Source organism: Lolium perenne, chromosome 2 (assembly GCF_019359855.2).
Source record: "Lolium perenne isolate Kyuss_39 chromosome 2, Kyuss_2.0, whole genome shotgun sequence".
NCBI lineage: Eukaryota > Viridiplantae > Streptophyta > Magnoliopsida > Poales > Poaceae > Lolium > Lolium perenne.
Window position 1 is genome coordinate 150386621 of NC_067245.2, and position 11055 is coordinate 150397675.

The following is an 11055-nucleotide window of genomic DNA, read 5'->3' on the forward strand; positions in this document are numbered from 1 at the left end:
AACAAAGGAAACTTTTATTGTTCATAGAGGATGACATGCGGGACCCATGAGCCAGCAGCTTCCTCAACGTTTCAAAGTCGGAATGCGATTGAAAGAAAAAGGCAAGTGACCAAGTATCAGGAGCCAAAAATAATCCAAGAAAAGAAATTTTATTGTACATAGAGGATGACATGCGGGTCCCATTTTGAAGCAGCGGTCTCAACATTTCCAAGGCGGCACAGGACCAAAAGAAAAATGAAGTAGCCAGAAATCAGGGGGTGAAAAAATCCAAGAAAAGAAAGATTTCAATTGGGCCGCATCTGGACATTTGGGCCTTCGAACTATCTGCTTGGGCCTTTTGACTCGTACAATTTCAGCCCACTCCAAAACAGAAAGTTCGGATTTTTCTAAAAAAACAGGAAAGGCCTATGCTTCGCAAAAACACAAAACACGGAGCTTCAACCTCTCACTTTGTTTATGTAAAAATAAAGATTTAATTTATCCGTTTGCAATAGCTCAGAGCGAAATACAATGTTTATTGTCTGCAAAATAATCAAGATATCACATGTTTCTTGTACGGGGAGGCTGACATCGGGGACCCATGAGCCAGCAGCGTCGTCAACGTTTTAAACGCGGCAGGGGATGGAAAGAAAAAATAAACCAAAAATCTGTTGGTAAAAAATACAAGAAAATAAACATTTTCATTCTGAGAGGATGACATGCGGGACCCATGAGGCAGCAGCATCCTCAGCGTTTATTGTTCATAGAGGTTGACATGTGAGACCCATGAGCCAGCAGCGCCCTGAACGTTTTAAAGGCTGCAGGAGATCGAAAGAAAAAATAAGCCAAAAATTGTTTGGTCAACAAAATCCAAGAAAAGAAACATTTACCGTTCTGAGAGGATGACATGCGGGACCCATGAGGCAGCAGCATCCTCAACGATTCCAAGGCGGCAGAGGATCAAAGGAAAAAAGGAAATATCCCGAAATTAATTAGGGTTTCAAAATAAATCCATCAAAGGAAATTTTTATTGTTCACAGAGGATGACATGTGGGACCGACCTGCCAGCTGCGTCGTCATCGTTTCAAAGGGGGCAGGAGATCAAAAGAAAAAGGCAAATAGCCAGAAATTAGGGGTCAAAAATAACTCCAAGAAAGGAAACTTTTATTGTTCGTAGATGATGACATGCGGGACCCATGAGCCAGCAGCTTACTCAACGTTTCAAAGGCGGCATGAGATCGAAAGAAAAAGGCAAGTGACAAAATATCAGGAGCCAAAGATAATCCAAGAAAAAACTTTATTGTACATAGAGGATGACATGCGGGTCCCAATTAGCAGCAGCGGTCTCAACGTTTCAAATGCGGCTTGAGATCAAAAGAAAAATAAAGTTGATTGTACATAGAGGATGACATGCGGGTCCCATGAGTCAGCAGCTTACTCAACGTTTCCAAGGCGGCAGGGGATCAAAAGAAAAAGGAAATAGCCAAAAATCAGAGGGTGAAAAAAACCCAAGAAAATAAACTTTTATAGCACATTGAGGATGACATGCGGGTCCCATGAGCCAGCAGGTTCCTCAACGTTTCAAACGTGGCATGAGATCGAAAGAAAAAGGCAAGTGACCAAATATCAGGAGCCAAAAATAATTCAAGAAAAGAAACTTGAGTGTAGATAGAAGATGACATGCGGGTCCCATTTAGCAGTAGCGGTATCACCGTTTGAGAGGCTGCACGGGATCGAAAGAAAAAGGCAAGTGACCAAATATCAGGAGCCAAAAATAATCCAAGAAAAGAAATTTTATTGTACATAGAGGATGACATGCAGGTCCCATGAGCCTGCAGGGTCCTCAACGTGGCATGAGATTGAAAGAAAAATGCAAGTGACCAAATATCAGGAGCCAAAAATAATTCAAGAAAAGAAACTTGATTGTACATAGAGGATGACATGCGGGCCCCATTTAGCAGCAGCGGTATCACCGTTTGAGAGGCTGCACGGGATCGAAAGAAAAAGGCAAGTGACCAAATATGAGGTTCCAAAAAAAATCATAGAAAAGAAAGTTTTATAGTACATAGAGGATGACATGCGGGTCCCATTTAGCAGCAGCGGTCTCACCGTTTGAGAGGTGCCAAAAAAAATCCAAGAAAAGAAAGTTTTATAGTACATAGAGGATGACATGCGGGTCCCATTTAGCAGCAGCGGTATCACCGTTTGAGAGGCGGCAGGGGATCGAAAGAAAAAGGCAAGTGACCAAATTTGAGGTGCCAAAAAAAACTCCAAGAAAAGAAAGTTGATTGCTCATAGAGGATGACATGCGGGTCCCAATTAGCAGCAGCGGTGTCAACGTTTCCAAGGCGGCAAGGGATCAAAAGAAAAAGGAAGTAGCCAGAAATCAGGGGGTCAAAAAAATCCAAGAATAGAAAGAATTTTGGTTCATAGAGGATGACATGCGGGACCCATGATCCGGCATCGTAAATGGCTCGATCGGAGAGCGTTGAACGAGATGGCGCGATCGAGAAAAAAAACAATGCTAGAGAGGCTGCCATCTGGGCCCTACATCCCTCGGCGGTGCGGATTTGCGTTGACTCGGCCGGCGAACCCGAGAATTCGAGATGCACCACGTCCCGGGCCACCATACGCAACGTTTTGGCCGATTTCGTCGGGCTAGGTGGCCTCAAAAACGAGAAAAAAAACGTTTTAACATGCACAACGGACAGACCCAAAATCGTCGGCCATGGTACACCAGCAACCACGGCGCGACTTCAACTTCGTCGGCCATGGCAACTTTTCTTGTAGTGGTATGTATCGGTGCATGTAAACGCAAGGGGTGCATCTTCCATCCGTCTCTTGGCTAGTAGTGCCACACTATGGTTAAAGGAGTTTAATTTGGCTGAACTTGATACACATTGGTGCATAGTTCATTGCTTAGTAGCTTGCTTAAGTGTCATGTAAGATGCAACCACATGGAAACATATTGACAAGAAAAGTATAGCCATTGGTAAATATAATGGACACTCTACTAAACTATTGGGAATCAACGCACAAAAATTTATAAACTTCAGGACCAAGTTTAGATCATGCCTACCTCTTTTATACAAATTTTAATTTCCTTTAATTTTCTCATCGTACTGCGCGCGCATTTTTGCTAGTGGTTACAACAGAAGGTTCGACTTATGATGACACCTCATTGGACAACCCGTAAGCGTTTCTTTTGATTTGTATAAAAGTGAGTCTCTCTATCGATAGAAACGTCGTCTCTTACTGAATAATATTCCATCTTTTATAAAACATTAAATTTGTTAAATTTAAGATTTGATCACTAATGAACCAGGTACCACTCCACTCCTAAATAGTAATATTCAGCTACATGTTGGTTCTCACAGCTCGTGAGCGTGCTAACTGGAATGAACAAACAAAGTCTGCACGTTAAAGAGTTAGAGATGCTATACTAGTTTGGTGATTTTTGTGGATCTAAATCTACGGCATCACAACAATTTGTTTCTGTCTGATGATACAGTCGAATCCACACCCTCCATTCACCGCTGGTCATGCCAGCTAACGATCTGAGCCATCGGAATCCATCTCCCCCCACAACTCTAGGCTCCTTCTCCTTCTCCAGCGCCCCGTCCTTTCTCTGTGCTCTCCATCCCCAACGCTGCTCTCCCCGAAGCTCCGATCCGACCCACCCCTCCGTTCGTCCAACTGTCTGCCCCTCTCCGTGCCTATCTCTGCCCGCACTCGATAGCAAGGGGAGCCTCAAGCGCAACGCCGGCGGCGACCAAGGACGGCGGTAGCACCCGCGTCCCGGCAACTCAAGGTGAGCCTCCGCCTCCTATTTTCCCCCTCCTATAACCCTAGGAACGCGCTTGGTTCATGATTTTGTAACGCTGCAGTGCTATCAAATAGAGGAAGATTATGCTTGCTTCGGTTGGGCAGTAATGCCATTACAGGGTTTCAGATCCCAGGCCGGCAGTAAACTGATTTGCAAACCAAATCCTGTATGACGGGCAAACGGTACAACTGAGGCTCCGGTGATCCTTCGGAATCGCCCCGATCTCGTGCAACCCTACTCCCCTGCCCTAGATCTCTCCTTCCCCACCAACATAACCTCCGGCGGTGCGGCCTCGAGCTTCTCTACTCTTCTTCCTTTCCCAGGGAGTCTGTCCTCTTTACATTCCACTATTCCATCCCAGCATGGTAGATCCTGGAGACAGCGGGGGAGGAGGAGCAATTGGGATAGAAGCAAATAATTTATGCTGTATTCCGAAGCATCTACTCCCGAACGGCCGAACCCATGTGCTAATTCGGGTGATTGAGTTCTTCACAACAGTTGATTTTCTTGTAAAATTGATGCCCAACCTGGATTCAGATTATCAACTTGTGATCCGATGATTTGGGTTTTGTTTCCAATATCTGCCGTTTTCAGACTTTTCAATCCATGACATAGGGCCTTGCGGAAGTCTCTTTGTTGAAATTAGTGGAAAATTATCAAGTAGTACTTTATTCAGATTCCGATCCAGAGTATGTTGCTGTTCACTTGTTAAGGAAATGGCTATAATGAACGAATTAACCCTTTCTCCCATTTTTTCTTTTTAATAAATACCCCATGCCCAGGGAAAGAAGAGTAGGACAAAAGATATGGAGTGCAACAAAAACAAAAGCAACATCAAAGCCTTTTTCCCAAGCAAGTTGGGGTAGGCTAAAAAAATTATTATTTTTAGCATCATACTTATGTATGAATGAACAAAAGCTGGAAGCAAATAGCTAATAGTACGATACAATTTTTGAACCAAACAAGACATGGATTCTGTCTAACGTTTACTGCCCACTGCAATGTGATTACATTTACGCTACATACTTACATGCATTTTCTGAACCAAACATGATCATGTCTCACTTGGGGGGGGAGGGAGGGCAAAGAAGAGGTCGAGCAGTTAAAGTGTGTCCTTTCGATCCAAAGGGAAGAGGCAAACAGTCATTGTAGGTTTGACCGTGTGAGGTTAGATAAGAAGATGCCAGCGAAGTATGTAAATATGGCATTTTATCAAATGTCCAAAATAAAATAGGTCATTTTAGAACTGCCAAAATTCTTAGTCCTTTTAGGGCACTTGCCAAAGCAATGTAGGCACCCTTTTGTATCATTTTGACATCCAAATTAAAGGATCATATGAACATTTTGTCATTCCAAATAATTTGAGTCACATAGTTAGTTGTATTCTTGCAAGCACCAATCTATTATTCATCTAGTCGTCTCTGATGTATACCTCTGCATATGATACAGGAATTTAGCTGCAACCTCCGCTCTGCCTTCTTGTTGCTATGGGGACAGTTGCAATCTACAGTCTTTTCATCATCAATAAGTCTGGTGGTCTGATTTATTACAAGGTATCTTCATGTACTCCTCTTCCTTCCCTGCCTTGTAGAAATGGAGTCTAAACAACATGCACATCTTCCCAGGACTATGGCTCAGCAGGGAGAATGGACACCAACGACAGTCTACGCCTCGCAAGTCTCTGGCACTCAATGCATGCTATCTCCCAGCAATTGTCCCCTACCACTGGCTGTACTGGCATTGACCTCCTTCAAGCCAACAACTTCGACCTTCATTGCTTCCAATCCCTTACAGGTCTGCTTGAGAAATTCTCTCTGCACACTTACTTGGTTTATGCATTTTTGGGTTCGAGTAGATTACATTTTAATTGGTGGTTATTTGCAAGTTAAGTGTTACAAGCTGTGGTTTTGCTTTCCACCTGTTAGTGTACAATAGTCTCCTTAAACTTAACATAAATGTGCTCGTTACTTGTTCTGGATGTTCAGAATGTGATCTAATGATAATGTACTTTTTAGCACCAAAGCATATGGTTGTGGCCTGGCTGCTGTTAACATTAGTCTGATTTTCAGCTGTTCTATTTATTTTTAGTAAAGACTAAAGGATGACAAAGTTGCAGTAAGTATCCCTTATGTTCTAATGTAGTTGTTTTCGAACAAGTAGGGTCTTTAAGCAAAGTAATTTAAAAGTATCTCTTATGTTCTAATTCAGTTGTTTCCTAACAGGTCAGGTCTTTAAGCAAACTATGTTAAAAGGAAATTCCTATTCTTCTGCAGCCTCCATTTTGCTCTTTATCTGTTAAAAGCTATGTTCGCACAAAACCTGCATAATGAGTTTGACTGATTTTAATGAATTAGAATTATGTTGCTCTTTTATTTTCTATATCAGCAATAAATCTTGCAATGCCTTGGACTGGTAGCCATTTGCTTGGTGGACGACGTGCTTTAACTCTTTTAAGTACTATACTGCTTCATCATGTTATTGCTTTGGCACTACCTAGTTACTGATACTGCGTGGCATGCTTCAGGGACGAAATTTTTCGTTGTATGCGAAACAGGAGCTCAAAACATGGAGATCCTGCTGAAGACGATATACGAGCTGTACACAGAGTTTGTCTTGAAGAACCCGTTCTACGAGATGGAGATGCCTATTCGGTGTGAGCTCTTTGATCTCAACCTAGCTCAGGTCATCCAGAAGGATCGTGTCGCACTTATGGGCCGGTGAAACATGGCATGCAGTATCTCCTGTAACTTTTTTGTGTTCATGTACTGCATTTATATTTGCGCAGCTAGAACCTGTTTCATGTTGAATGTCTTGCTGATAACCAACGGCGTGAATGCTAAGCTCTTGACGTCTGTAAATCTTTATACACAATACTGGGTTACATCATTTCATGACAGAAGCTGAATATACTTTGATACTGTTTCGTTTGGATGTCCATCTTTCATTGGTTTAATTAAGATTATGCGTATGATCATGAGGACCGACTGTGTTCTAAATCAGTTTCTGGTGATGAAACTTCACGGTTTGTATTGTGTGTGCTCCTGCTCTTCCCTGTCATGGAGCAGCACATGGATGTGTCTCTCTGAATCCTTCCTACTTCATGGACAACAGGCGATCAGCAACTTATTAAGCACTGTCATGAACAACAGGCGATCAGCAACTTCATGGACAACAGGATCACCATTGTCATAAACTGATCATGTGAATCACAGGCCATGGATGCAGCTCAACTCACTTTCCTTTCTCTAGTAACAAGACATAGCTCGATTCAGCATTCACGGTCGGAGCAACAATATTTGTTTCTTCAGATGTGAATATTCTTTATAAACATTTTCGACCAACAAGGCGTCATCACAAAGCTGTGAGAAGATGGTTTGCTAAGATCTTATTACAGAAGCTCGCACGACACATATTACAGTAGGATCCAAGACACATATATGGCTTACAAGCTTAGCACCTGCCATAGTGAAATGGAAATGGAACAGATTGCTGTTGGAAAGCCATCTCATCAATTGTTACTGTAAGTTGCAAATCACACGGCCGCTGCTGATGCCGGCGTCCCCGCGAACCTGAGGAGGCTGCTCATCACATTGGCCTCGTCATCAGTTCTTGTGGCAGTGGCGGTGGCGGCTTCATCAGTGAAACATTGCGCAGGTGCCTGCCAGTGGGAGTCCTCTAGTACCCCGCCCACCTCGAAGCTCATCACATGCTGCTGCATCCCTGAGAAATAGCACAACATCAAGGAAACTGAATTACTGAAGAGATGAAGAGGTTCAGACTTTAGACTGCATTCCTGCATAATGCATAGTAGTACATATTTGTAAGGTATGAACTGAATTCTGTGGAAACCGCAGGTACCATCGTCGCCTTCTCTCAGCAGTCAGCATGAAACGAGATTAATCAGAGAGATTCAAAATAAATTATTTGACGGTTGCGCAAGATTTAAAGAATGTACATACATCCCTGAGAATCTACAGACTGCAGACTGATGTCCTATCCTACTACCAATCACCACATCAACCGTCGCACCGTGAAACGAGAGGAATCGGGGGCAGCGGCGAAATCGCAATGCCGCATCAAGGAGGGATCAGTGGGCGCATACCAGTGTAGAAGTTCCAGCGGACGGGTCGGTGGGTGACGACGTCCTCGTAGTACCAGATGAAGTCGACCTTGGTCCAGACGTGGCAGTCGAAGCCGTCCGTGCTCTCGCGGCCGAGGTAGACGGCGCCGTGGAGCCAGTTCGGGGGCAGGATGCCGACGGGGAAGCGTATGGTGCGGCAGGAGGCGGAGTCGAAGATGTAGGAGGTGCCGTTGGTCCACTCCACGTCGTACTTGGGGTCGCCGGAGAGCTGGTTGCGGATGAGGTTGAGGTTGCGGCCGCGGGGCCAGTCGTAGTAGAGGTCGATGACCTGCAGCTGGCCGCCGCTCTCGGTCAGGTTGGTGAACATCACCGCGTGGAACTGCTCCGGCCACGGCGTCGGGACTGGGGCAGCGTCGTCATTCCCAGCCGCCACGAGGATAGACGGCGGCTTCAGCGTAGGAGTGACGGCATCGGCGGCCACGACGAGGAGCGGCAGCAGCAGCGAAAGCAGGATCGGCGGCGGCGCCATTGGTGTTTGTTGCGGCTTATCCTTGGGGCTGGGGCACCAACCGACCGGCCGTAGTTACGGCTCGCAACAATCAACACAGAATGCCGAGGAAGGCAGCTCCTTTGGTGTGTTGTGGCCCACGCGTCGGCATTCTTTTGTGGGGCGTCCAATTTTCGGTCACACGAGAGGCAAGTCGGATTACCCGATGCGGCGATGCACTCGGTTGAGTTGCGTCGATGCACTCGGTTCAGTGCCTGCGTGGGCTCACAAAGGAAGGGCATCAAAGCTGGTGCAGACGGATAATGAAACTGCACAAACCACTCATTGATCGGATAAGGAAACTGCACGAACTACGCAAGTTGTTATCAGATTATTAGCAACAAGATAACGGTGTAAGTTGTTCTGTGATCAAGCTATACAATTTCAAGTCGTCCATAACCGCGGACACGGCTTATCGATAAGATGTACACCCCGCAGGGGTTGCCCAAATGTAACCATACGCATGCTCGAACCCACTTACTACAGGTGGAGTCTCACATCAAGACCGTTCCCAATGCAAGAGAAAGTTTAAGGGGAGCCACCCCACTAAGCTATCCGTGACGAAGTTCGGCCGTACTTCGATACGGACCCAGAGGTTTGTGCCAACGGCTAAGCTAAGTGTGAACAACCTGCTTTCGCTAATCGTTCCACAAGATGAGTACAGAACAGAATATAAACACCCGAAGGCAACAGAAGTAAATCGTGCATCATGCATATGAGCAAATAAAACCAAGGTTGTGGCTCCCAGTAAACAGACTCGAGGAAAGGTAGTGGGTGATGGGGGTCCCACTCCCCCACGTACGGGTAGAGCGCTCAAATCTCGGAACAGATAACAAGAACTCGGGTCCTAGGGGACATTAGCGAGTCAAAGTTCCGATGCTTTCGCAAAGGGGCTCACATATGCCTCTGCTTACAATTTTAGTTGTTAACAATTAAGTAAAGCATGTGTATCTCCAACAACTGATATAGCATGTGATAACCTCCCAACAACCTAACATATCCCGATAAGATAACAACAACGGTAACGAGATAAAACAGCACTAGCATGCACTACGACTCGCAAGGGCAGACTCGATAACCAAACAATAACCGTAGGAGGTGGTGGTGGCAATATGGGCTGCTTGAGGTAACAGGTGGAAGGGACACGTGACAAGAACGCAACTTAAGGATAGCATGAGGGAGAAGACAAAATAAAATAGGTGAGCGACTCCTGCAGGGACAGGAGTATAGGGAAAATGCTTGCCTGTTAAAGCTCGCCGAGGAACATCCGGAGAACTTGTCGTATCTCACCACACCACTTCGCGATCCTATCCGGGAAGAAGCAAATGCTGGACAAACAACGTATGCAAGTCTTACAACTACAGATAAAGAAGATCCTGCGTGATCATGATATGATATGCATGGCATGGCAGATATGATGCGACACATTATCCAATTTTAAGCGGAGTCGGAACCCCGGACAAACAGATAGGGTTGAAGTTGCAATTCTACCGGCAAATTTAAGTGTTGGTTAGCATGGCAGGGGTGCACTACTTCAGTATTAAACGGAGCGGGGAAAACCTAATTGGAATTCCGAAATACTCCGCATATATGTGAGGTGAACTTACACGAACTATCAACGAGTGACATGATGCGAGATGCAAACAGATGAATGGATGGCATAATCATGTTCAGTGCATTTTTCTGATCAAAATTCATATATAACACATTTTATTTCGAATTACCATTTAAAAGTTATTAGCAGATTAGTTTTTAGTATTTAAATATAGAGAACATATTTTATTTTAAATATAAAATGGCCCAGATTTAATTTTCGAAAGGGGGAAGGATCCCGGGTTACTTTTGAAAAGATGCAGGGGGTTTTCTAGAGAACCAACAGGTGCAGGGGCTGCGGGTTAGAACAAAGATAAGGCAGGGGGCTCGGTGCAAAAAGGGGAGATCTGGATCTGGCTGGTTTTCTCACCTGAGGGCTGGCTAGCCACAGAAGCTGACGAGAGGGCCCCACGGTGCTGATGTGGCCGCCACGGTGGCGAAGCTTGCGCGCACGCCAGATGCTGTTCGCGTCGCAGGTGCTGGCGGTCACCGCGCCCTGGCGTCGCAGGCGCGGGCGGTGAGGAGGTCTCCAGGATGCGCGCGTGGGCCTGTTCCACTCGTCTCGTCGGCGCGGACCAAGAAGGAGAGGCGCCGCCAGGAGGAGGTCGCCGGAGAGCGGCGGCGGCGATGATCTGCGGCGAACAGAGTCGGCATCGGGGTGAGGAGATGCTAGAGGGGGATATAGGAAGCGAGCAGAGGCATGGGAGATGCGCGTGCTCACCAGGAATCTGATGCCGTGCTCAGAAGGGGCGGAGAAGGTCCACGGTGGCCGGAATCGGTGCCGGAGTGTGGCAGCCAGAGTGGGGAATCAGCGAGCTTGGCGTCGATTGAAGCGATCCCGGCTCGATTCCTTGCACGAGGAGGTAGAGGAGATCAAGGCGCGTCGAACGGTGGTGGCGGCACCGCTCGGGGTGGCCGGAGATGACCGGGCGGCATCGAAGAGCTCACGGTGCTGTGGGGTTTTCTCCCTCGCTGTTGTTTTCATGGAGAAGGGGAAAGGAGGGGGAGCAGGTGGAGAGGATAGGAACG

At 46.1% G+C, this 11055-nt stretch overlaps 2 protein-coding genes across 2 annotated transcripts; one reads left to right on the forward strand and one right to left on the reverse strand.

Annotated features, from left to right (window-relative positions):
* The first annotated feature begins 3580 nt into the window (after window positions 1-3580).
* LOC127322037 (uncharacterized) lies at window positions 3581-6736 on the forward strand. Its single transcript, XM_051350983.2, has 4 exons — window positions 3581-3790; window positions 5255-5358; window positions 5431-5599; window positions 6330-6736. Exons 2-4 carry the CDS (start codon window positions 5293-5295, stop codon window positions 6524-6526), a joined length of 432 nt encoding a protein of 143 aa, XP_051206943.1. The 5' UTR covers window positions 3581-3790; window positions 5255-5292; the 3' UTR covers window positions 6527-6736.
* Window positions 6737-7100: 364 nt separating this feature from the next.
* On the reverse strand, window positions 7101-8503 carry LOC127322036 (uncharacterized protein At4g14100). The gene is made up of 2 exons (XM_051350982.2): window positions 7908-8503; window positions 7101-7525 (listed from the first exon to the last, which is right to left on the reverse strand). Exons 1-2 carry the CDS (start codon window positions 8413-8415, stop codon window positions 7338-7340), a joined length of 696 nt encoding a protein of 231 aa, XP_051206942.1. The 5' UTR covers window positions 8416-8503; the 3' UTR covers window positions 7101-7337.
* Window positions 8504-11055: the final 2552 nt, after the last annotated feature.

What these genes read in the sequence shown, in the direction of transcription:
- LOC127322037 (XM_051350983.2), top strand. Translation starts at nt 5,293, where the DNA reads ATGGGGACAGTTGCAATCTACAGTCTTTTCATCATCAATAAGTCTGGT. An exon ending in GTGGTCTGATTTATTACAAG is followed by an intron (nt 5,359 to 5,430) that starts GTATCTTCATGT and finishes ACATCTTCCCAG; the next exon opens with GACTATGGCTCAGCAGGGAG. An exon ending in TTGCTTCCAATCCCTTACAG is followed by an intron (nt 5,600 to 6,329) that starts GTCTGCTTGAGA and finishes GGCATGCTTCAG; the next exon opens with GGACGAAATTTTTCGTTGTA.
- LOC127322036 (XM_051350982.2), bottom strand. Translation starts at nt 8,415, where the DNA reads ATGGCGCCGCCGCCGATCCTGCTTTCGCTGCTGCTGCCGCTCCTCGTC. An exon ending in CCGCTGGAACTTCTACACTG is followed by an intron (nt 7,526 to 7,907) that starts GTATGCGCCCAC and finishes GCTATTTCTCAG; the next exon opens with GGATGCAGCAGCATGTGATG.